The sequence below is a fragment of the Hibiscus syriacus genome, unplaced genomic scaffold (genome assembly GCF_006381635.1).
Source record: "Hibiscus syriacus cultivar Baekdansim isolate YM2019G1 unplaced genomic scaffold, ASM638163v2 tig00117034_pilon, whole genome shotgun sequence".
NCBI lineage: Eukaryota > Viridiplantae > Streptophyta > Magnoliopsida > Malvales > Malvaceae > Hibiscus > Hibiscus syriacus.
In genome coordinates this window covers 954,983-981,948 of record NW_024063533.1, presented here as the reverse complement: position 1 = coordinate 981,948, position 26,966 = coordinate 954,983, and the positions used below count along the sequence as shown (strand labels likewise).

The window sequence follows — 26,966 nt, the reverse complement described above, 5'->3', positions numbered from 1 at the left end:
AAAAATTGTACATTTCTGAGCCAAATTTCTCTGATCTAAATATTAAAATAATATTTCCTTCCATTTTATAATATCCTTCAAATTTTCGTAAAATTCCAATTTGATCCAAATATTCTATTTCAATACCGAACTTTACTACTTTATAGCATTTAATACAATTCACATACCAAAATCTGATTTCCTACTAAAATCTTTGTTTTAGTCCAAACTGTTCAGGCTAAAAATATATATAACTTTTAAAAATTATAATTTTGGTCCCTAAACTTTTCAAAATTTATACTTCAGCCACTAAACTTTCAAAACTTACACTTTAGTCATTAGAAAAAATTTGGGGTATAACAGTAAATTACCCTAAAACTATGATGGCTAAACATTAATTTACCCTAAAGTTTTAATGTATATATACTACTTAAAATATTAAACCTACCTTAATTTTACACTAAACAACTCAGCCGCATCCCCATACCTATCTTAAGCTCTCTTCTCATTCCAAGCTCGATCAAAACCTCACTAAAACTTCCATCGCTGCCGTTCTACCACCACCTTAGTGGCCACCCTTCATCCAACCATAGCCCATCATCACTCCGACCAACGGAGTCCAAAACTCTTGAGAACATCTGCTCAATCTCTCACGCATGATTGAGGCTCCAATAGCCCTAGCGCTGCCACCAAACCACCATCTTGGTGGTGTTTCTCACTCTGACCGTCAACCCAACGACCGAAGAGCCCATAAACACCCAAGCCACATATTTCTTCTTCTCCCATATTACCTCTCTTCTATCGAAGCACTCGAGAACCCATGACCACCATACACCTACCGTAAAGTGGCGCTACTCTCATTCGACCGACACTACCAAAAGTCTTCACGGACGAAGACTCCGACGACAGGTAAACTCACTATCCCTCATTCTATTTTCTATTTTCGAGATACAACCCCATTAACAAAACCTTTTAAACACAAAAAACGAAAGGATGCAAGAGGGGTTTTTATGTTACCTTTGAAGACCGAAGGCTTTTCTGTTTTGGTGAAGAAGACCACTGATTACTCCCCTGAGGTAAGGTTCCCTCTAAGTTTCGTTTTTTTTCTTTCCTTTTTTCCGTTTTTTGTTATTCGATTTTTGCTTTTCTTTGAGTTATTGTTTGTTTGCGTCTAAATGGAAAATGCTCAATGGGTTGTTTGTTTACTCTGTGATTCGAGAGGAAATGAATGGGAAAGGCTTTTCATAGCTCTATGTATTCGAATGGGTATGAAAAATTTCGTTATTGCCTTCAGTAAAAAAATCGATAAAAATATATATGCTTTTCTCTGAAAAATGAAAGGGGAAAAACCTTCTTTGTATTCACTGTATTTTCTTCATATCAGGAAGAATAACCTGTTACATTCTTTATCAATACAGAAAATGAGAATCGACCCCTCCAAAACTGCTTCTCCAATGCTAAAAAAAAGGGCCCAAAACTCCCCCTTCCTATCCTTTTCTTTGATGATGATAATGGCCCCCGATTGTTTTGGTTAACTCTTGATAACTTGCATGTAACCATACATGCTGAGAGAACCTCCTTTTTCTACCGTTGTTGCAGGTACATCAAGCCGTTGCATGGTTAGACAGCTGGCTTATGGGACTCGGCTGGCATCTGGAACAACAATTGTAATTTCCACCTGCTGGATCCAATACTCAATCCATTGGTCCGGGTTTGCTCCCAAATCGGGTCTCTATTTAGGTTGAATAATGTTGCCTTCTTTGTAACTATTTTGGCCTTTAATCCCCCATTGGACCTTGTAATAAAACCTAGAAACATAAAATAAAAATTATTATTATATGTAAACGTATATACATATATTTATATAAGTAAAGCTCAAACAAAACCCTGGAAAAAACGAGCATCTACATTTATCTCTGAAAGTTTGGTCTAGTATTTTTTGACGACATTTAGTCTACAACTCCACAATGAAAGAATATATACAACATTTAAAGGTTGTCCTACAAACCCTACATGAACACAATTTTTTTATCGAGAGATCAAATGTCTCTTAAGCCAACAAAAAGTGGAATATCTTGGCCACATTATCTCTGTTGTAGGGTTGCAACATATCCAATGAAGGTGGAAGCCATAAGCACTTGGCCATTACCGAAGAGTTTGAAATCACTCAGAGGATTTTTTGGTCTAGCCGGTTACTACAAGCGGTTTGTCAAAAATTATGGAGAGATAGTCGTCCATTGACTCAAATGTTAAAGAAAAACAACTTCAGCTGGTCCGGAGGCTTTACCTTCATTTGAAACGCTTAAAGCAAGAATGTGTTCTGCCCCAGTCTTGGCTTTACCTGATTTTTCTAAGACATTTTACTTAGAAACTGATGCAATCTCTAAGGTGTAGGAGCAGTTTATCATAAGAAGGGAGGTCGATTACATACATCAACAAAGCCTTAAGTCCTAAACATATTGATTTTTTGATTTACGAGAAGGAACCTTGCTATGTTGATGGCCATTTCGAAGTGGAGATTATTTAAAGAAGGCATTTGTTATAAAAACTTACCATGAACCATTAAAGCACCTTTTTGAGCAAAACTCACTACCACTATCCTAAACGAGGATTAACGAAGCTGCTTAGGTTGGACTACTTAATACAATACATAAAGGGAAAAACAATATTATGGAAGATGCCCTATCCTAAATTTGAAAGAAGGTGAATTCAGTATATGGGGTAACTATAATTATTCCTAGTTGGGTCCAAGAGGTTGAGAACAACTATGTGTGACACCCTCGCCATGGAATAGATTAAAACGTTGACAGTGCAATTTCCAAGTGCACCAAATAGAATATTTTGCTTAATTTTGCGTTATCAAATAGAGTTTATATTGGTGCCAAATGAAGCTTTAGACTGAAATCTTGCAAACCTTGCATGGTTCACCACAAGGAGGTCACTCGGTATTCAAACTACATACCAAAGGATTAAGACACATTTCTATTGGCCGGGCTAAAGACGGTGCTGTGTATGTCCAATAGTGTGATGTCTGTCAAAGGATAAAAATTGAACATGTGGCTAAGTTGGGCCTGCTACTACCATTACAAGTTCCTAACCAAACTTGGAGTATTACTATGGATTTTATTAACGGTTTACCTACTCTCTACGAAAAAACTGCATTTTGGTGGTAGTCAAAAAAATTACAAAGCACACTCATTTTTTTGTTTTTTCTCACCTCTATACTGCGATGGATATGACAAAAGTTTATGTAGATCATGTCTGCAAACTACATGGTCAATAGAAGATGGCTATTTCGGATAGAGACAAGATATTCAAGCGTTTTTTTTTTGGAAGGAAATGATGAAACAGTTGGGGACACCATGCTATATATACAGCTTACCATCCAAATGGACTACCAAATTGAAAATGTAAACTAGTGCCTAAAATAATACCTAAGGGGGTTAGCTTCCTAAATCAACGTATTAGGCAAGATGGTTGTCTCACGCTAATTGGTGGTATATACCACTTATCACACAACCTTGAAACTAACCTTTTTCGAGGCCCTGTATGGCTACAACCCCACACTGACTTGGCAAACATATTCTATGGTGCACAGTGTGAATAACATGCTTGGTGATAGAGAACGACTAAGACAATTAATCAAAGACCAATTACAGCAAGTCTAAAATCACATGAATTAGCAAATAGACAAACATAAAAATGAAAGACAATTCCAAATAGGCGATGAAGTTTACTTCAAGCTACAACCCTATTGTCAATCATCCCTCGTAATTCGTAATTTGAAGTTAGCAACAAAATTTTATGGGCCATATAAAGTTCTTGAGCGTATTGAAAATGTTGCTTACGAATTATACTTACCCGAGAACTCGCGTCTTCACCAGTTTTCCATGTAAGTTGCTGAAGAAGAAGGTTGGTGAAACGATTATCCTATCTACAGATCCACCTACAGTCGACGATGATGGTCAATTGATGGTTTATCCTCTAATGATCATGGGTAATAGAATAATGAATCAAGGTAACAAACCGGTGACCTAACTGCTTGTTCGATGGATGAATTTGGATGTTATCCACGACGACACTTGGGAAGACTACGGTTTTTCGTGCTCAGTTCCCAGGTTTTGATCCTTGGGGTCAAGGATCATTTCAAGCGGGGGATATTGTCATGGTTGAGAGAGAAGAGGGAAGACTCAAAGTAAAAGAATTAGGGATTTTAGAGAATCGGGGGTTAGGGATTGGAGTCATCAAATTGGGAAAAAATTCAATTGATGCTGATGAAAAGTGCACTACAAAGGAGAAATTATGAGATTATTGAATGAAAGTTTTCTTCCCTGAAATCTATCTTATTCTTTTCTTAATTCCCTCGATAATTCTATCTTTTTCTTGAAGTTCATAACAATCAACTTGACTGACAACGATCAATATATCCTCATCAACCTCACCTTCATAATCCATATGAAGTCGTCATGTGGTGTAGATGAATTTCAAAGATGTTCTCTGTTGCAGATAGGGTGGAGCTAGAAGAATTATTTTTGGGTCTTAAATTTAAAAAAAATATATTTTGAAGTGTCAAATTTAGAAATTGTATAAAGAATTATGTAAAAAAAATTTATAAATATTTTATATTAAATTTATATAAAAAATCAAAAGATTAATGACACCCCTTATTATATGCTGGCTCCGCCGGTGGCTGTAGATGATTTCAATATACTTGTTTGTTGTTGTCGACAACTTAAGAGTTGTTGAACTCGATGTTAAACACACCGGTAAAAACTGACAAGTTTCATCAAACATCGAAATTATTTAAGATTAGTAAACCAAAATGATAAAAATGATAAAAATTTATTACATATTTAATTAAAAAATTAAAAGGAGCAAAAGTCTAATTTTATTTTATTTAAATTTATAAAAACTTAAAATATTAGTAAACCAAAATTTTTGGAGGAACGTGGTCCATTTTCACACCATATTTGCATTCGTCCTTGAGTCTTTACCTATTATTGTTATTTTGACGTAATTCATTAAATTAATTCGAACTTACCAAAAATTACTAGCTTTTTATCATTATTTCAATAAAAAAATCAAGGCTTAATATAAAAATAAATGATTAAATTATGCCTCAAGTGCGTAAAGAATTTGTCGTTAAAAATAGGTGCCCAAACGTTAACCGCAGTTAAAAATCTATGTTAAGTGACACGTGTCATGTTATGGTAATTTTAAGATTTTTTATTTAAAAAATATATATTTAAAAAAACCTTAAATTTTATCAAATCTTAAAAAAACCTAAAACTTTTAAAAATTTAATTTTAATCTAGTTGCCACCGTCGGCCGCCACCAACGCCGTTAATGGACCAAACACCCAAAATGACATGTGATCGGCTAACCACCCACGACAAAAACCTCTATACTTTCGTAACCGATGGAACACTGAAAAAGGTGTAAATGAAAGATTTTGTTTTAGGGTTTTGAAGGATTTATGTTTAGGAATTTATAGATTTAGGGGGATTTGGTGTTTGATCGGTTGCGAAAGTATAGAGGTTTTCGTCGTGGGTGGTTGGCCGATCATACTTCGTTGGGTGTTCGAACGGTTGATGGCTTTGGTGGTAGCCGACGGTGGCAAAGAGATTAAAATTAAGATTTTAAACGTTTTGATTTTTTAGATTTTTTTAAATATATATATATTTTATTTTAAATAAAGATTCACAAAATTACTAGAATATAACATGTGTTACTTAACGAAGATTTTTAAAGATGGTTAACGCTCTGACACTTAAAATGGTAAAAAAGAAAACGTTAAGCATCTATTTTTAACGAAAAACTCTTTAGACACTAAAACATTTTTCGAGACATATTTTATGCATTTATTTTTTATATTAAGCTAAAAATAAAAAAGGGTTAGTATAAAATTAGAAGAAAATCGACATCTAACCCTCGGCACGTTAAAATACTTTAAATTATTTCAAACTTAGCATAAATTACTAGATTTTTTTAAATAATCTTTTTAATGGCTTTGCCTTTTTTTCACTTAGTTGCCGTTAGTTTATTTTCTTCGTTATCTTTGCAATTGATGGTAACACTAATTTTTGTGCTGGTCGTCGACCGTCAATATTTATTGTTTTTTCTTTGTTTTATTATTATATATATATTTTTTAATAATTAATTCGTCATTACATGTTTTCTTTTACCTTTATGACACATTTTTCTATGTATTTATGACACGTTTTCGTTCGTTTGGCTTTTGTTTTAATTTATTCATTTTTTCATGGTTGGATTTGACATCGCCACGACTAATCAAGATGACACTTTTTTTATCATATTAATCTTCCCACTTTGGACTCTCCGATTGGATTTGGATATGCAATTTGCGTTTGTGGATAATATTTTTTCGTAGCTCAATTTTGATTTACGGTTTGTCGGTGGTCTTTCAATAGTTTCATCCCCTTTTGTAGTTCGTTTGATGATGGGGTCAAATCTATTCGTATCTACATTTTGTTTGAATTTATTTAGTTGGATTTTTAACATTTTCCTTGTAAGGTCCTTGTGTGATCTTAAGTGACTAGTTTTCTTGTGTTTAGAAAAATATCCTTATTATGATTAGTTTAATGTTGTGGTTATAAACTTTTATTTTAATTTGTATATTTTTTATTTTTAATAAAACTAGATGCTTTTATAAAAAAAATACTAATTTTTTCATATTTTTGATAAAAATAGCGATTTGTATTAAATTAAAAAATACAATATTTTAAAAATGAAAAAAAAAACTTATGGACATCTCTGCCCTTACATTGATGGTTATCACACATATTTTTTGAGCAGTCACACACACATATATAGAATCTACCATAAAGAAATATGAAAAATACCCTAACTATTAATTGGAGTTGATTTAAGTGGTAAGTAGTTTGATATCGTTTAAGTAAGTCTCGAGTTCAAGTCCTTGTGTATGCAGAAATTCTCCGTTGAGAGACTCACCTACCACAATCAGGTGTGCGACCCAGGTCGATCCAGATTAATCTAGGCGAAATCTTGAAAATAGGAAGTACAAAATAAAAAAAAAATACAAACTGCAAAAATAAAATAAAAAGTGATATTGGCCCTTACCTAATTTGAATTTTTGATACTCCACAAATTTATTATTTTATTATTTTATTGATTTCTTCATTCACCCTTTAGACATGAATGAACTCATCTTCAATACTATTTCAAAATCACAGAAATAATACATTACACATCATAAACAAAAGAATTTATTCTATAAACATCAAAATATGTTAATTTAAGGCTTAAAATTATGTTGTTTTGTTTTGTTTCTAAATATGTTAATCTTATTCTCACATCGCCTTTGAGTTTCTCCCTCCAATTTTCTTTTGAAGTGTTTAACCATGGCAAACCTAAGCTTGGTGAGGATGATAGCCAAAATTGGCCTTTTCTTTTCCCTTAATCAAATTTGGATGATGAGAAAAATAGAGATTTTTTTTTTAAATTTTATTACTTAATTACACAACATATTAATAAATTAGTATAAGAATAAAAATTGGCTTCACACTTATACTTCACGTGCCATCATGTTTCACAAATCAAAGTATAATTACATGAGAAATCTATTAAGTGGACTCGGTGTTAAAAGACCGTTGTTTTTTTCAGAGGTCATGAGTCCAAACAGCTACATCTACAAATAGGGACAAATGTAAGATTTTATATTATGAGAGACGAACTTTTAAAAGTTTAAGAAATGACGAACCTATTATCACCCACCCGCCCCCTTGGTTCATCATGTCTATAAGCAGGGATGAACCTAGAGGGGACGGGTATGGACAATCGCCCCCTAAAAGTTTTAAATTCCTATATATTTCAGATATTTTTTATATTTTCTATTGAAAATATATTTTCACTCCTCCTAAAGTTTTATAAGTTCTTCCATACTTAAAATTTTATAAGTTTGCCTCTCCTAACATAAAATCATGCATCTATCCCTATCTATAAAACATGTATTATCAATTGATTAAAAAAAATTCTCTATATTACATTTGAATCACCCGGTCTTTTTAAAATTATAATGACATGAGAGAAAGGGTACGAGAAGAACATCACGGCACGTGGTCGGTGTCTTGAGAGAGAGTTGTTTTTGAGTTCCTTTTCATTATGAGCAGCATCAGCAGCAACGTCCCACGTGGGCTCGGGGGGGCCCTTCACCGTCCAAGCGGATATTAGCCTACTTTACAGAGAAGCCAAAGGAGAAAATTAACCCAATTTTGAAGAGAAAATGGTGGCAAAGTGTTATATCGAGGCAATATGACTGGTAGCGTACGAAGTTTTGAGTTAGCAAGCATGTTGCTTTTGGGATCCACAACATGCACTCCATATTCCTCACTCAAATCATTATACTGCTGCCAATCCCTCGCTGTTTCCAACACTGTTACGTAATAAAAAATATAAGTTTTATTTTTAAAAGACTTTAGTACAACTTTTGAAATGGTCTACAAAATGAATGACGTTGAAAAAAATTTTGTACAATAGAAATATTGCTGAATTCGTACACAATAATTCCAACTCAGGCAGCCAAGCTGGCATAGAGAAAATAAGGTACTCGGCGGATACTCAAGCGTGACTCAGCATCAGTACCAATGGTTCTAAATGAGGGGTCCATTTCCACTTTAGGACAATTGAACCCAAAACAGCGACACAAAGTCATGGTCCATGTAATCCGCCACATCAGAATTTCTTTCGTTTCTTTCAAGTAAATTAATATCAAAATCACAACCATTGCTTTCATCTTTTTGAATGTATGGGGTGGGGCTCTGGGTGACAATGGTCGGTCCAACTTTCCATGTCATCACATCAATCACTCTAAAGTTTTGGCTAGTATTAAATTGTCCACCTGCTTTTGTGCGATCAAGTCTATTAAAAGATAATGTATTATTCATAAAAAAATTATTTTAAGTTTTTTATTATAAAAATATATTATCTTTTAATAAGTTTTGTTAGATATTTAAAAATTTAATATTTTAATTCAGAATATTAAATTATTATCAGTTGATTTTAAATTTTGGTTAAATACATTTAATCTTTTTTAATTTTAAATTCGAGCGAATCAATATTTTATAAAATTTTGCATAACATTTTTAACATTTATAAAATCTAAATGAAAGGCAACTATTTTTGACACAAGTGGTTGAGATTTAAGAATTTGAACTTGTAAGGTCAAGTTCGAATCCTACCACAGTCACTCTTGGTGGACAATATGTAAATTCCTATGTAAATCCCAATTGGGTCTTAGAAATGCACAGACCCTAGACTGGAGAGTTACCATTGACTTAAACTTTTTTGTACAAAAAAATCTAAATGAAAAAATTAATTCATATTCTAACTCTAAGCATTATTGTTTTACTTATAATATGATAATTCATATAAAAAATGTTTAAGTGAAAAATATACATTGAATTTATTAGAGTGAGATTAAGGATTAATTGAAAAATATGATACAAAATCTTATAAATTATTCAAATTTTCACTATTTTAAAAAAATAAAAATTGTGAAAATTATTAAAAATTTTGAATTTTTATTTATTAAAGAATCCAACCACAATTGGACACGTGTCTTTTATCGACGAAAATAATCTTAATAGTATCATAAATTCTTTTTATTACTCATTTTTAAAATATATTGAAAATTTTACTCTATTTTTTAAGAGATGTCAATTTGCTTAGTTTTAAAATTGATATAGATTTAAAGGGTGTTATAACTTTAATTTTTAATCAAAATATTTACCCTTTTAAACATACAGAAATTAAAATATCATCTTCTAATACTAGATGGATTAAAAATAACTTTTAAGTATAATAAAACTAAAAGTATTCCTTTTATAATGAGTGATTAAACTAAACCTTTAAGTTTATATCATAACTTTTAATAGAGTTTAACTTGCTTTTGTGTTAAATATGAAAAAAAAGGTGTCCTTCAATTCATGAGTAGGGATATAAAATAGGGTAAACTATGTGAGCAGTCTCCTATATTTTCGGTTTAAGCGACTTTGGTCATCAATTTAAAAATTAAGGGAAAATGATCCCTAATATTATCGATCAATTTGATTTTATTCCCTAATATTATCAATCCATTCGATTTTAATCCCTCAACCGTTAACTCCCATTCAATTTTAGTCTCTCAATCATGTTAGGGACTTAAAAAAAGGGGGTTAACGGAAATGAATAACAAAGGGACTTAAATCTAACATACCTATATATGATTGACCATTTACCTTAATTTTTAAATTGATGACCAAAGTCGATCAGACCCTAAACAAAAGAGAATATTTGCATAGTTTACCCTAAAAAATATTAGTAAAAAATTTACATGGTTTATGTTTAAGTTCAATTATCCTTAAAAACATATTTAATTTCTAAAGTTCCACTTAATAAAATCAAACTATTATAAACAAAAAATTCATTTAGTTATTCAAACTCAAATCTAGGTTCTAATAAATTTTGTGGGTTATTATAATTAAGATTAAAATATTTAAATTTTTACTTAATTTTAAATTGATGTTGCTCAACTCGATAATAATTTTTTTTAATAACTCTAAAAAGATTTTACTAATACAAACTTCTTGTTTAGACCTAATCAAGACTGAGTCATCTTTACATGGCTTACTTCATATGCATATATCCCTAAACATTTTATTGTTACATGTAGCATTGGGTTCCTTAGAATTAATTTTCACTAATTAAAATAATTTTTTAATTACTACGTGATTCTAGTAGTCCTCCTTGTGTGTTTAAATGCGTAAATTGGTTTCGGCCTTACTTTTGTATTAAAAAATAATAATTTTTTTAATTGCCGTTGGCAGAGTTAACGTAGGGTAAATGAATAGTGAAGCACTAAGAACATGGGAGGATGACATGAGGTCACCTCAAAGGCCGACTGCACAAAGCACACTTTCACAATTCCAACATCATGGCTGAGCTGAAAAATGGCCTCCATTATTTCGCCTTTCCGATCAAAACTTAACCAAATTAAATATTGGTTTATCCCCGTGAATAGGAGAGACTTTAAAAGCTTAAACATGATGGCTAAACATGATAATTTTCACCTTATAATCAGTGAGTGAGTTGTCTAATCCGGAGATTCTTCAATGGCACCCACTACCCTTCTCTCTCATCAATTTCCCCCCTCTATATAAGCCCCTCTCTTTTGATCATCTATGCATCAACATAAAGCATTCCCTTCTCTATTTGCCTTCAATCATCTTCCTCTTTCTTCCAAATATTTTTGTGGTCGGTTTCTGATTAAATTTCCTTCGGACTTCCATGGCTACTGCAGAGGTAGTGGGTTTGAGCTTAGTCTGGTTTATATTCAATTCCTTTTGTTGATTTCCTGTTTATTATACCATTTGTCATATTTGATTGTGTAGGTTGTATCAGTCCAAACTGCACTCCATGAGGAGAAAAAAACTGAAGAACCCATCAAGGTTGAAAAAACTACAAAAAGTGAGGTAGTTGAAGTAGCTCCTGCAGCAGAACCTGTTGCTGAAGAACCAAAGGAAGCAGCATCTGAAGAACCTGAGAATGAAGCCCCGGTTGAAGTTGAATCCAAGGAGGTTGTCGAAGAGGAACCCCAGATCGTGACCGAGGAGCCAGAAGTTGAGAAAAAAGAAGAAGAAAAGGCTCCTAAGGAAACAGTAGCGGAGCCAGTTGCCGAGGAGACCAAGGAGACAACCGAGCCAACCGTTGAAGAAACTACAGAGTCTGCCGAAGCAGAAATCGAAGTCGAAGCCCAAGCTGCACCTGTGGAAGAACACAAAGAGGAAGTTGCCCAGGATGAAGAAAAACCAGCAGAAGCTGAAGCTGAGACGACCGAAATAAGGTTGTAAGATGGGGATCGATTAGCTAAGTTTGCATGTGGAAGTCAATTAGTTTCTAGTTGAATAAGATGTGTATTACGGTGGACAAGGCTTGGATCATGGGACCCAAGCATGTTGTTTTCTAATTACTGTTTTTGCTTTTGTATGTTTTTTTTTTATTAGAAGACACAGTTTGCATGCTGTCTTTGATGCTGGAAATAATAAATCACAGCCCGTTTGTTTAACCTTAATCAACTGTTCAATTGATTGCTACCTGAATTCCGAGGTCAAGATTTGTTCTTTCAATGTCAATTCAAGAGTCACAAATGAACCGATTCCAAACAAATGAAAGAACAAGTTTGGTAAGAGATTTTTAATGAAATGATAAAAATATCCTTAAGTGGTATAATTAATTAATAATCTTTAAGAATAAAATGATAAGAGCATTTTTTAATAAAATATTAATATTTCTCGTACACGAATAAAATGTATTTAATAAGTTTATGATGTTTCAATGGATATACACCCTTCCTTGTAAAAAAAATACGGGCGTGAAAGTAGTAAATGAGGGTTTGATAAAAGATTTTAAATATTAATAAAGAGATTTGTAGTAAAAGTAAAGAAAAGATTTTAAAGTGAAAATGGATATGGTAAAAATAATCTCAAGCCTCGCTTTGACTCAATTTACTTTAGATCGTCGAATAGATTTTCCTTCGGAATTCACATCGGTTACTTTGTCTACAAGGACAATCCCCGTGACTATACTTGAATACCAAATACCCAAGGTAATCTTTGGTTCCGGCTTCGGAAACTGATCTAATCAACATCAATTGTCGTAGATCAATTACTGTTTAAGTTTGTAGCGACCAATTCGGATTGTTGCTTCAATAACCGTCAATTATGATCTCATTCCCTCTTGGCGAAGCTATCTCGCCAAGTATGTTCCAGTAAGTCGAATGTGCTTTCAATAAGCTAATATGTCCTCCACATTTAATCGCAACAACCTCTTGACCAAAGTCAATCTTTGATTTTGAAAACTGTTTGATTTTGAAAAATAAGCGCATAAATTGAGAGAGATATTCCGAAGTTATTAAGGGTCTGTTTCAATTCTCCTGTTGGAATTGAGTCATCGCTTCAGCTCTCGGCTTATGAAAAAATTAGCTAAGCATGACAAAAGCATACCTAGCATATTTAAAAACAAAGTTAAAAATAAAGGAAAACCGAAAAATTGAAAAATAAAATAAAGGAGAGAATTTTTTATAGAACTAAAAAGAAGAATAAGATTGTACTTTGAGTTCGTGAATTTAGGTTTACCTGAGGGTATTTATAGCCTCTAAAAATCTAGAGATAAACAAAGAAATTAAAATAAATAATCCTAAAGATAATTGCTTTTCCTAAATTCATACTTTAAACAAGTCTCATAATACAATTTTGCTCGTCCATCTTTCAGAAGGCGCACTGACTAGATCTTCTAGAAACTGCCGTTGACTGGACCTTCTAGAAGCTGCCATGTCAGACCGTGTCATGTCCAGTTGTGCCCATGTCTCCAGCCATGACCAAATAATAAAAAAATGCAGAATGCGCCCGTTTTACTACTAAGTCTGAAAGTAAGATCCTGCACGAAAACAAGCATAACAACCAAATCAGCAGCAATAAATCCATAAGATCGAAGAATTAACGAGTAAATACTACTGATTCTGAACACTCACCATATGTATGTAGTTGGATATGTCAATAGATTATTTGTATATTATGATTGCTTAGTAAGATCAGACAATTATTTCTTATAATATAATGACGAGAATTATTATCGATGCATTAGTGAGATCGAGTTCCATCTCTATTGTCTGTGTATGATGTATTAGTGAGACCGGATGACCATTTCTTACATTATATTGGTGGAAATTGTTATTGATGCATTAGTTAGATTAAGCTTTCCCTTCTAACACGAAAATCTAATTACTCATTGATACTAGGTACCGCCATATTTATCACATGACTACTAAGTGAGACAAGATGATAGTATTATTGCTTATTTGCGTTAATTACGTCTCATTATTGCTTGATTTTTAAGTAAAACCAAATAATTTATTATTATTGATAATTCTGTGATTAAGTCCTAGATCCATGGATTAGCTCCATAGTTGATAATACTCTTTTTTAGCACGACAATCATTTTATTAATTAATATTAAAAATTCCACATGGCAGTGGATAATAAGGCCATACATAAGGGAAAATAAAAAAATCAAACGCCAAAATAATAACGATAAAATATCTCAAATGAAGACAATCACAACGATGATAAAGCTCCATGCCCAACACGAGACACTAAACAAACGATCCAGAAACAATATTAAAGTCAGCAATGGGTCGATGGTCGACAACATCATCGAAGGGGTCTCAATGGTATTACTTAAGTACAATAAATAATTACTTAAGGGCATGGAAGGGTTGAATTCATATTTGAGAGTTCAGAGCAGTCATTCATGCTACATCTCTCAATTCGATTGATACATTCATTAATACTTAATAATCACAGATGTACACATAATTTTATACTAGATGAACGTAGTTAAAAGGTTCTATACAACCGATGTGTTTTTTTTTGTTTTTTTTTATATTGAATTCCTGCCGTGTAAAACTATGTACTTAACCTCTAGTTTTTGTTGTTTGTTATTACGACGAATTGGTCATTGTCAATATGTAAAATTCTACTAAATTTCAATTTCGTTTCCATCGCCAATCCATCTCGAATAATACAACCGTATCTTCTATTCTTCTATTAAATCTCTCCACATGAAGAAGAAGAAAGTAGAGAACAGAAAAACAAAAAAAACTAGCCAAATGGATCGTCTTCCTGAAGAGCTTGTTCTTGAGAAACCATCAAAGCTTCCAGTCCCAACCTTTGTGCAATCCAAGTCCGTGTGTCGAGCCTGGCGTATCTTAATACAAGATAGTGTTTGTCTACGAGCATTTCAAACGCATGGCCGACAATGATCCAACCTTCATTTCTGAAATCATCGATCACCCCATCCAGAATAATCTTTATTTCGGGGATATCTCCAGCCATCCGGACGACGGGAACGTGATGATGATCACAAAGAAGCTTTCCATGCCACCCTTGCTGAACTTTCAAGTGGTGTGTTCGTGTAATGGATTGCTATGCATGCGTTGTTAGATTTGTCTAGAAATTAAGTTGACAAGTTAGAAATTTCATCTTGGTTGGTGGCCAACATATTGGAAATTTCATCTTGGTTGGTGGCCAAACTTTGAACATGTGAATTTCATATTTGGTGGCTAACTTGTACACATTGGAAAATTCTTTGATAGGTGGCCAAACTTTGAACATATTGTTCTTGAAACTCAACTATAAATAGGCCTAAGTATTTCCATTAGAAATCGTCCCAAAAACAAGTTCTCTCTTCCTCTTGTATTCTTCATTCTCCCACTTTGGGAATTCCAAAGAATTCCATTTGTTGTAATATTGGCGATATAGTGAAGTTATCATCCGGTGTGGTGCCCGAGGAGTAGACGATATTCTCGTCGAACCTCGTAAATTTGGTGTGTTCTCTCCTTTATTGTTTTTTATTTAGTTCTTTTCTATTGTGTTTCAATATTCAATAGTTTGACAGGTTTATCCGCTGTGCAACCTTGGTGGTTTAATCTTGACATTTTAGGTCAATTTTAAAACTATGTTCGTGTGGGAAATAACCCGTTTTCCCCAACAATTGGTATCAGAGCTTCGGTTGAGGTTATCCTGGTGGTTCCGTTGCTGAAAAGATACAGTTCGTGATATTGAATATGTTCGTTAGAATTAAAATGCCAAAATACGGATCACTTGAGACATCAAGCTCTTCATCTGGACTGGTGAGAAGGGTGATGTCAAATGCAAATTTCTCGGTGGAGTTGTTCGATGGATCCGGTCATTTTGGCATGTGGCAAGGCGAGGTGTTAGACGCTTTATTCCAACAAGGTCTAGACATCGCCATTGAGGAAGAAAAGCCCGAATATATGGAGGAGAAAGAATGGGGAACAATCAATCGTTTGGCGTGCAGCACGATTCGATCTTGTCTTTCCAGGGAGCAGAAGTATGGCTACAAGAACGAGACTTCTGCAAGTAAGATGTGGAAAGCTTTGGAGGAAAAATTCCTGAAGAAAAGCTCTCAGAATGTCTCCACATGAAGAAAAGATTGTTCAGATTTTATTATCAACCAGGCACCAGTATGAATGAACACATCACTGCGTTCAATGAGCTAGTGGAAGACTTATTGGGCATGGATGAAACCTTCAAAGATGAAGATTTGGCTTTGATATTGTTGTCATCTCTTCCAGATGAATTTGAGCACCTTGAGACAACGTTACTTCATGGTAAGGATAATGTTACCCTTAAAGATGTAACTGTTGCTTTGTATAGTTATGAACTCAAGAAGAAAAACCAAGAAGGAGAGCAAGTACGAAGCACAGAGGCCATGGTGGCAAGAGGTCGCTCGAAAAGTCAAAAGCCAAAGTGGAGAGGGAGATCAAATTCGAAGTCCAGATTGGGAAAGATGAATGTGCCTTTTGTCATGAGAAAGGCCATTGGAAGAAAGATTGTCCGAAGCTGAAGAAGAAAGGAAAAGCTGCTCCAGATGCATGTGTTGCAGAGCATGATGCACATGACTCTGACATATCATTGGTTGCTTTATCAACAACATTCCATTCCGATGAGTGGATATTAGATTCGGGTTGCACCTATCATATGTCCCCTAATCGGGAGCGGTTCTCCGATTTAGTGGAACTAAATGCAGGAGTTGTTTATATGGGCAATGATAATGCCTGTAAAACTGTTGGGATAGGTTCAATTCGATTGAATAATCAAGATGGATCAACCAGAGTTTTGATGGATGTCCGATACATGCCCAGTTTGAAGAAATATCTCATCTCGTTGGGAGCCTTAGAATCCAAAGGCTCAGTAGTCACTATGAGAGATGGAGTTTTAAAAGTCATATGGCGCACTTGTGATGATGAAGGGCATCAGGAAAAATAATTTGTATTACTACCAAGGTAGTACAATTATTGGCGTAGTTGCAGCAGCTTCCGGAGGTGATGATTTGGACGCAACCCAGTTATGGCATATGCGGTTGGGACATGCTGGAGAGAAATCCTTGCAAATCCTGGCAAAGAAAGGATTGTTGAAAGGTGAAAAGGCTTGCAAATTGAACCTTTGCGAGCATTGTGTTTTGGGAAAGCAGAAGAGAGTGAAGTTTGGCACCACTATACATAATACAAAAGGTATTGTAGATTATATTCACTCAGATGTATGGGGTCCTTCAAAGATATTGTCTTTGGGAGGAAACCATTATTTTGTAACTTTTGTAGATGACTTTTCCAGAAGAGTTTGGGTGTATCCGATGAAGTCTAAAGATGAAGTGCTTCAAAATTTCCTAAAATGAAAAAATATGATCGAGAACCAGACTGGTAGAAAGATCAAACGTCTTAGGACGGACAATGGAGGGGAATATAAAAGTGACCCATTCTTTGACGTTTTCCATGAGTATGGTATTGTTCGACACTTCACTGTTAGACATACACCACAACAGAATGGGGTGACAGAGCATATGAATCGAACACTATTGGAGAAAGTTCGATGTATATTGTCTAATGCTGGGTTAGGCAAGGCATTTTGGGCTAAGGCTGTGACATATGCTGGCTCATTAATCTTCTGTCGTCATCAGCGATAGGAGGAAAAACACCATTGGAGGTATGTTCTGGAAAACCTGCCACTGATTATGATTCCTTACATGTATTTGGATCCACTGCTTATTATCATGTGAATGAATCCAAGCTTGATCCGAGAGCAAAGAAGGCTCTCTTTATGGGAATCACCCATGGAGTGAAGGGATTCCGCCTTTGGTGTTTAGATATCAAGAAAATAATTTGTAGCAGAGATGTTACCTTTGATGAATCTGCCCTAGTAAAGAAGGTAACAAGTGAAGCTGTCCAGACAAGTAGTACTCCGCAACAGGTGGAGCATACTCCAAAACAGGTGAAGTTTCAGCAGATGATGATCCCAGAAGTTGTTGCAGCTGATTCTTCAACTCCAATAGAAGAATCAGAAGATGAAGAGGTTCAAACCCAAGAACCATTGGAGACACCAGAAACACTTGCAGTTACAAGGCCAAGGAGAGAAATTCGTAGACCTGCTCGATTTGTTTATATGGTGGCCTATGCTCTTCCAGTTGTTGATGATGATATCCCTATCACTTACCAAGAAGCAATACAAAGCTTGGAAAGTGATAAGTGGAAAAGTGCCATGGATGAAGAAATGCAATCTCTCCAAAATAACGACACTTGGAAACTGACACAATTACCGAAAGGTAAAAGAGCCATTGGATGCAAGTGGGTATTTGTAAAGAAAGATGGATCTCATAACAAGAAAGATGTTCACTACAAGGCACGGTTGGTAGCTAAAGGCTACGCTCAAAAGGAGGGAATCGACTACAATGAAGTATTTTCCCCTGTTGTGAAGCATTCCTCCATTAGAATATTGTTGGCCTTGGTAGCACAGTTGAATTTGGAGCTAGCTCAAATTGATGTAAAGACGGCTTTCTTGCACGGTGATTTAGAATAGGAGATCTATATGACACAACCAGAAGGATACAAAGATGGTGGTTGTGAGAAATGAGTTTGTAAGCTGAACAAATTGCTATATGGATTGAAGCAATCTCTGAGGCAGTGGTACAAACGATTTGATAGCTTTATGAGGAGGCAAAAGTATACTAGAAGCAAATATGATCATTGTGTGTATTTGTAAAAGCTCAAAGATGGATATTTCATTTATCTTCTCTTGTACGTTGACGATATGTTGATCGCTTCGAAGAGTCAAAAGGAGATAGACAAATTAAAGGCTCAGTTGAATCAAGAGTTTGAGATGAAAGATCTAGGTGAGGCCAAGAAGATTCTTGGTATGGAGATAAGCAGAGATAGACAGAGAGGGAAACTTTGTTTAACACAGAAGCAGTATCTGAGAAAGGTATTACAATGTTTTGGCATGAATGAAAATACCAACATGTAAGTATCTCATTGGCTTCTCATTTGAAACTTAGTTCTCAATTATCTCCTAAAACTAACGAAGAACGAGTGTATATGGCAAAAGTTCCATATGCTAATGCAATTGGGTGCTTGATGTATGCAATGGTGTGTACGCGTCCTGACATTTCACAAGCAGTTGGAGTTGTGAGCAGGTACATGCATGATCCTGGAGAAGGACATTGGCAAGCTGTGAAATGGATTCTACGGTATCTCCAACAAACGTGGATGTTGGTTTAGTTTTTGAACAGGATGAAGCACTTGGTCAGTGTATGGTTGGATATGTTGATTCCGATTATGCTGGTGATTTGGATAAGCGTCGATCAACTACTAGGTATTTGTTTACTCTTGCTAAAGCCCCAGTAAGTTGGAAGTCTACATTGCAATCTACGGTGGCCTTGTCTACTACAGAGGCAGAATACATGGCAGTTTCAGAGGCTGTAAAGGAAGCAATTTGGCTTAACGGGTTGATGGAAGACTTGGGAGTTGTTAAAGTCACATTAGTCTCTATGTGACAGTCAGAGCGCTATTCACTTAGCGAAAAATCAAGTCTACCATTCAAGGACTAAGCATATCGACGTGAGGTATCACTTTGTGCGGGAGATCTTTGAAGAAGGAAGATTCTACTTCAGAAAATTGCGACATCAGAAATCCTTCAGATATGATGACCAAGGTGGTAACAGTAATCAAGTTCAATCATTGTTTGAACTTGATTAACATCCTGAAAGTATGAACACCTTCGGGTGTGTGGCGCTTGTGAGCACAATTAGAGGCACTACAAATTTGGGGAGTTGAAGAAGTTGAGTAGGCTTGGTAATTTCAAGCCAAGGTGGAGATTTGTTAGATTTGTCTAGAAATTAAGTTGACAAGTTGAAAATTTCATCTTGGTTGGTGGCCAACTTATTGGAAATTTCATCTTGGTTGGTGGCCAAACTTTGAACATGTGAATTTCATATTTGGTGGCTAACTTGTACACATTGGAAAATTCTTTGGTAGGTGGCCAAACTTTGAACATATTGTTCTTGAAACTCAACTATAAATAGGCCTAAGTATTTCCATTAGAAATCATTCCAAAAACAAGTTCTCTCTTCCTCTTGTAGTCTTCATTCTCTCACTTTGGGAATTCCAAAGAATTCCATTTGTTGTAATATTGGCGATATAGTGAAGTTATCATCCGGTGTAGTGCCCGAGAGTACGATATTCTCGTCGAACCTCGTAAATTTGGTGTGTTCTCTCCTTTATTGTTTTTTATTCGGTTCTTTTCCATTGTGTTTCAATATTCAATAGTTTGACAGGTTTATCCGCTGTGCAACCTTTGGTGGTTTTAATCTTGACATTTTAGGTCAATTTTAAAACTATGTTCGTGTGGTAAATAACCCGTTTTCCCCAACATGCGTGCCACTTAACCAAGCTTTCAACTCTGTATTTATAATCCTTTTACCTTGGATTTTATGGAGCTGCCAAAGCTTAGTCATCCTGCTGGGGTTTTGGGATTCGGCTTCGATCCTACCACAAAGAAATATAAGGTTGTCGAGATATCATATAAAAGAACTTAAAGGGGTTTGCGTCAACGCCTTGCCTTCGCTCGATCCTCCACAACTGAATCCGTGGTTCATGTTTTGACTGTTGGTAGCTCAACATGGAGAAATTTGGGAAGCATTCCATTAAGTGGCAAAATTCTCAGGTTTTGGTTAATGAGAAACTTCACTGGATAGCTGCTACTAACCTTATTATGTCCTTTGACTTAGCTACTGAACAATTCAAGGAGGTCCCTAAGCCTGATTGAAGAATTGGAGATTTGGGTTCTGAAGGAGTCTTGGGCCAAAGAATTTAGCATTGGAGTTTACATACCAAAAATATTGCAGCAAAATGGTCAGTTGGGATCATGGAACAATTCAAGGTTGTTTTTGCCTAAAAGATGCATCCTAGTCCTGTGCCTGTCGAAGAGTGGAGAGGTATTATTGAAGTACCGAAATAAAGCAGTTTTTGTGTATGATCCTAATTGCAGGACATTCAGGGATCTTGGTCTTACATTTGAAGGGATTCCGAGATGTTTCAGGGCAGCGTTCATGTTGCAAGCCTCAATTGGATTTATACTTTGGAGCAATTGCATGTTTTAGCCTTCAGGGACGGTCATCATCTAAATAACCATGAGTTTGAAATGCTCGTAGACAAGCACTTTCTCTTGATACGCCAGGCTCGACACACGGACTTGGATTGCACTAAGGCTGGTACTGGAAGCCTTGACAATATCTCCAGCACAAGTTCTTTAGGAAGACGATCCATTTTGCTAGTTTTTTGTTATTGTGTTCTCTACTTTCTTCTTGGTGTGGAGAGATTTAATCGAAGATACGGTTGTGTTATTCGAGATGGAAACGAAATTGAAATTCAATAGAAATACTACATTTTGACAATGACAGATTCGTTCGCAATAACAAACAACAAAAACTAGAGGTTAAGTATATGGTTATACACACGGCACGTATTCAATATAGAAAAAAAAACCATTGGTTGTATCGAACCTTTTTAACTACGTTCACCTAGCAAAATCTTGCACCAGTACCTGGCTGTTAGGTATTGACGAATGTATCGATCCAACTGAGGCATGCGGCATGAATCGCTGCTCTGAAACACCTTTGAATTCCTTCAAATGTAAGATGAAGATCCTGGAATGTCCTGCAATGAGGATCATATACGACTGCTTTACTTCTGTAGTCTAATAAGACTCCTCCACTTCTCAACAGGCATAGGGCTCGCATGCATTTCTTAGGCGAAAACATTGAACTATCCAATGATTCACGCTCATCATTCGGCTGCAACATTCTTGGTACGTAAGCTCCAATGCTAAATTCTTTGACCCAAGATTCCCTCACATCGTACTCTTTCATAACCCAAATCTCCAATTCTCCATCATCGTCGTTAAAAGAAACCACCGACAGGCAACCTCGTAGAACCACAAGTTCATGAAATTGCCTGTCCTAACTGATGCAAGCAGGCCTAGGGACCTCCCGGAACTGTTCATTAGCCAAGTCAAAGGACATTATAAGATTAGTAGCATTGTTTTTTGTCAGGATAAGCAATACAATGAAGTTTCCAATTGACCAAAACCTGAGACTTTGTCCACATAAAATGGAATGGAAAGCTTCCCAAATTTCTCCATATGGAACTACCAACACTCAAAATATGAACCATAGATTCAATTGAAGAAGACGAAGAAGAAGAGGATGATGCAATCATTGGAGCTCTACGAGTTATTCCTTTATATAATACCTCAACGACCTTATACTTTTTGTGGTAGCATCGAGACCAAATCCCAACACCCCCACATGATGACTAGGGTGCTTTGCTATTTGCTTCGGCAACTCTGTATAATCCCTGGTGAAAGGATTATAAATACAGATCAGTCCAAAGCTTCCGTGAGTGCCACGCAAGCATAGCAATCCATTACATGAACTCAGCAAATGAAAAGTTGGCAATGGTGGCATGGTGAGCTTCTTTGTTACCATCATCACGTTCCCTTTGTTCGAGAAATCTCCAAAATAAAGCGGTTCTGGGCGGGTAGATGCCTGATTTGTAAAATGAAGGTTGGGTCATTCTCGACCATGCGGTTGAAATGCTTGTTGACAAGTACTTGATCTCGTATTAAAATAAGCCAGCCTCGACTCATGGACTTGGATTGCACTAAGCTTGGGGTCGGAAGCCTTGATAGTATATCAAGGACAAGATCTTGAGGAAGACGATCCATTTCACTATTCGGTTGTTTTCCTATACTTTCTTCCTCGAGAAGTATTGTGGTGATATACTATACAGTTGTATTATTAAAAGATGGCTTGGCGATGGAAACGAAATTGGAATTCAATAGAATATTATGCCTTGACAATGATAAATTCCATTTTAATAAAAACAAATAAAAAGAAAAGAAAGAAAAGGGAAGATTTATCTATGATAAAAACATTATTGTTGGACTATTACATTAACTTATTACACGTTATTGTTTTTTTCACCCTCATTGAGCGTGCATAATTTAATTAAAATAAAGAATTTGTAAAGAAAAAAAAACACCGCTTTCTTTACGAATTGATCCAGTTGAGGCTTGAAACATGAACTAATGCTCTGAAATACCTGGGAATCCCTTCAAATGTAACTTGAAGATCGTTGAATGTCCTGCAATGAGGATCGTAGAGAACAAGTGATTTATTTTCATATTCCAATAAGATCCCTCCATTACTCCTCCACAGGCATAAGACTCGAATGTAAATTTTAGGAAAACAAAACATCGAACTATTCAATGATCCACGCCGATCATTCGGCTGCGACATGTTTGGTACGTAAGCTCCGATGCTAAATTCTTTGACCCAAGACTCCTTCACACCATACTCCTTCATAACCCAAATCTCCAGCTCTTTATTATCGTTATCGAACGAAACCGCCGACAAGCAACCTCGTAGAACGACTAGTTCATGAAAATGTCTGTTAGAACGTATAGAATCAGGCATAGGGACCTCCTTGAATTGTTCAGTAGCAAAGTCAAAGGACATAATATGCTTGGTAGCATTGTATCTGTTGTGTAAGTAATCCAGTGAAGTTTCCCTTTGACCAAAACCTGTAATTGTTGCCACATGATTTGGAATGGAAAACTTCCCAGATTTCTCCATGTGCGGCTACCAACACTCAAAATATGAACATCGGACTCAATCGAAGATGTTGCGATCCGACGATGGTGCAAAGCACGACGCATGCCGGGTCTGACAACATGGCCTGCAAAACCTCCATAAGATATTTCTAATTCATGTGATACCTCAACAACCTTGTGTTGCTTTGTGGTGGGATCGAAACCAAATCCCAAAAACCTCAAATGGTGACTAGGTGCTCTCTTATCAGCTTCGGCAACTCTATATAGTCCCTTGTAAAAGGATTATAAATACCGATCAGACCATAGCTTGGTTCATTGGCACGCAAGCATAGCAATCCATTACATGAACTCACCAAATGGAAGTTCTGCAAGGGTGGCATCGGAAGCTTCTTTGTGATCATCATCACGTTCCCGTCGTCTCGATCGGTCGAGAAATCTCCGAAATAAAGATTGTTTCGGATGGCTTGATCGTTGATTTGTAAAATGAAGGTTGGATCGTTGTCAGCCATGAGGTTGAAATGCTTGTTGACAAGCAGTTGATCTCGTGTTATGATACGCCAAGCTCGACACACGCATCGGGATTGCATTAAGCTTGGAATTGGAAGCCTTGATAGTATCTCAAGTACAAGCTCTTGAGGAAGACGATCCATTTCGCTAATTGTTTTCTTTTGTTTTTCTTCCATAGTTCTTCGTTGAAAGATTTAATAGAAGATACGGTTGTACTCTTCGAGATGGCTTGGCGATGGAATCGAAATTGCAATTCAATAGAATATTACATATTGACAATGACCAATTCGGTCGTAATAGAAAACAACAATATCTAGAGGCTAAGTATATAGTTTGACAATGACCAATTCGGTCGTAATAGAAAACAACAATATCTAGAGGCCAAGTATATAGTTTGACAATGACCAATTCGGTCTTAATAGAAAACAACAATATCTAGAGGCCAAGTATATAGTTTGACAATGACCAATTCGGTCTTAATAGAAAACAACAATATCTAGAGGCCAAGTATATAGTTTGACAATGACCAATTCGGTCGTAATATTATAGTTTTACTATAACAATAATTTGATCGTCGATGCAACAGTGATGGCAAAGGATGGTTGCACAGTAACAAGGTGATTTAGAACACTAAACTGTGGGTGCTTAAAATCTGGATTGTCATTAAAATTAATTAATAGTTAGATTATTTATTGTTGTAGCAGTGGCAATCCAACATTTACTGAAATGATCATAAGGACAATCAGACTTTTACCTCAAAAATATTGCAACGATATTTCTAATTATAGAATCTCCCTAGCCAGGCAGGAAAAACAAACACAAGTGAGCCCTAGGAGATGGCAGCCACCGGATACACAGTGGTGTAAAGTGCACACTGACGAAACGAGACGAACCACCACGGGTGAGGCAGCGTGGGGGTTTGGCTCGCAACCACAACGGATACTGGATATGGGGCTATGCGAAGAAGATAGGCATCTGTTCTATCCTGGAAGCTGAGCTTTGGGGCATCCTTAAGTGTCTTCGACTGGCCTGGGGAGAAGCAAGTGATTATAAAACCTAGAACAGCGAGGCTGTTAAAGTTGATACTGGATAGATCCATTGAGAGAAGACAACTTACTCTACTGCAACATATCGATACTTTGATCAATCGAGAATGGGTGGTGATCTTCAAACAAGTACCAAGAGACATAAACAAGGCTGCTGATATCCTCACAAAGCGTGCTTGGACACTACAGAGCAAAAACAGGAGTTTAATTAATATTATTATTCAGAATTTACTTAAGAAATAGATCTTAGAAGAGTTTATTTTCAAAAAGAGTGGGGAAAGGTAGGTATTTTTCAAACCACACCAAACATTAAGGTGTAAGTGTATTTTAACAGATATTTATAATTAATATTAAAGAATTCATTCAGCTAACCAATAGTCAGTTGGTCTAGTGAGATGAGGCATGAGATACCTTAAGCAAAGTCATGAGTTTGAATCATGACGTTTGCGAATGGAACAAACTGAATTGAGAGAGTCATTCTCATCTCTGTAGTACCCGATCTAGATTAGTTGATCAATAAATCAGATACTAGTGCAGTTATTCAAACTCAAAGAATTCATTGAGCTATCTTAATGGTATAAAGGAAACGTTAATCTACTTAAAGATTTCAAATTTAAATAGTTGTCTGTAGAATATATGTGCGTTGTCAATGACTAACAAATATTCTAAATAGATACTATCTTATGATCACTCTAAATTATTAAAATAAGATAAATTAAAAGTTAGATTTAATTTTAAATTCAACAACATTTTTATACTTTTAGTAGTTGAAAATGATTTCATTTATTGATAATAAGGTGTTACAATTTTTTTAACATGATTAGAGAAGGAATATACCCTCTTAATTAGTGTGTGCTAATTTTGGGTGCCAAGTAGTATATATTCTGTCCATTACTTGTGAATTAAGAAAAAAAATATAACCAAACACATGAATATTTTATGAATAAATCTGTAATGTTGTTGACCATTGACCAGTTGACCAGAGTCAAAATATATAATAAATATTTAGGTACTATTGGTCTCTTGATTTGAATATTTATTAATTAATTTATGTAAACGGTTCAAAATTAAAACTTTATTTCAGCTGTTCTAATCCTATCATTCAAATGAAGGGACGGCAAACCTTTTTGCATCACTTGACCTAATTAACGCGTTTCAACCGATATTGGAGCTGGGCAAAGATAAGATTACAACCATTGCCTCTCCAACATAAATTGATTGATTATCTTTATATTTTATTACATCTTTATTTTTATCATAGAAATTAAAAACACGGTTTAGAATATAATTATTAAATATAAAAATTTTAAAGAAAATAACAATATCTTGTATCGTTATTTAATAAATTCTTAAAATATATCTTAACCTATAAAGCTAAACATACTCCATCAATATAGTACAACATAGCATCACAATATATGACATATTAAGGTATAACATGACATTGCATGGCATTACATCAGATAATCGTTATTATAAGTAGTTCATCAATAGAGCATGCATACATCATAATAAAGATCATAATAGGAATTTCATTATGCAATTTCACGTCGTACTTTAATTGTATTAATATAAGGGAGTAAATTTTCAAATATCCAATATTATTTGATATGAAATTTTATATATTTAAAGATTTAAATTATCAAAATTGAGAACCAAATTTGATATGAAAAATCACATATTCAAATTTTTAGATATTTGAATTTTTGAATATCCATATCTGAAAATAAAATTTAATTTGACAAAATTTCAATTTTATAATTTTATATTTTGTGACTATATGTAACATCCTTTATACCATATATATATATAGTTAATTATTCACACACAAGTCAACAATCTTTAGAGCAATTGATTAAAAGCTCTCAATTGACATATTATCTCTCCCTTAGGC

The 26,966-nt window shown here is 35.1% G+C and overlaps 1 protein-coding gene, 1 long non-coding RNA gene and 3 pseudogenes across 2 annotated transcripts; 3 read left to right on the top strand and 2 right to left on the bottom strand.

Annotated features, from left to right (window-relative positions):
• The first annotated feature begins 457 nt into the window (after window positions 1-457).
• On the top strand, window positions 458-1,779 carry LOC120196719. Its single transcript, XR_005523204.1, has 3 exons — window positions 458-888; window positions 972-1,055; window positions 1,579-1,779. It is a non-coding gene; the product is annotated as an uncharacterized LOC120196719 (long non-coding RNA).
• A 9,395-nt stretch (window positions 1,780-11,174) lies between these two features.
• LOC120196456 (fruit protein pKIWI501-like) lies at window positions 11,175-12,067 on the top strand. The gene is made up of 2 exons (XM_039198262.1): window positions 11,175-11,298; window positions 11,388-12,067. Exons 1-2 carry the CDS (start codon window positions 11,284-11,286, stop codon window positions 11,844-11,846), a joined length of 474 nt encoding a protein of 157 aa, XP_039054193.1. The 5' UTR covers window positions 11,175-11,283; the 3' UTR covers window positions 11,847-12,067.
• Window positions 12,068-14,662: 2,595 nt separating this feature from the next.
• LOC120196850 lies at window positions 14,663-21,281 on the top strand (annotated as a pseudogene).
• Window positions 21,282-21,456: 175 nt separating this feature from the next.
• LOC120196772 lies at window positions 21,457-22,631 on the bottom strand (annotated as a pseudogene).
• Window positions 22,632-22,906: 275 nt separating this feature from the next.
• LOC120196619 lies at window positions 22,907-24,192 on the bottom strand (annotated as a pseudogene).
• Between the last annotated feature and the right edge of the window lie 2,774 nt (window positions 24,193-26,966).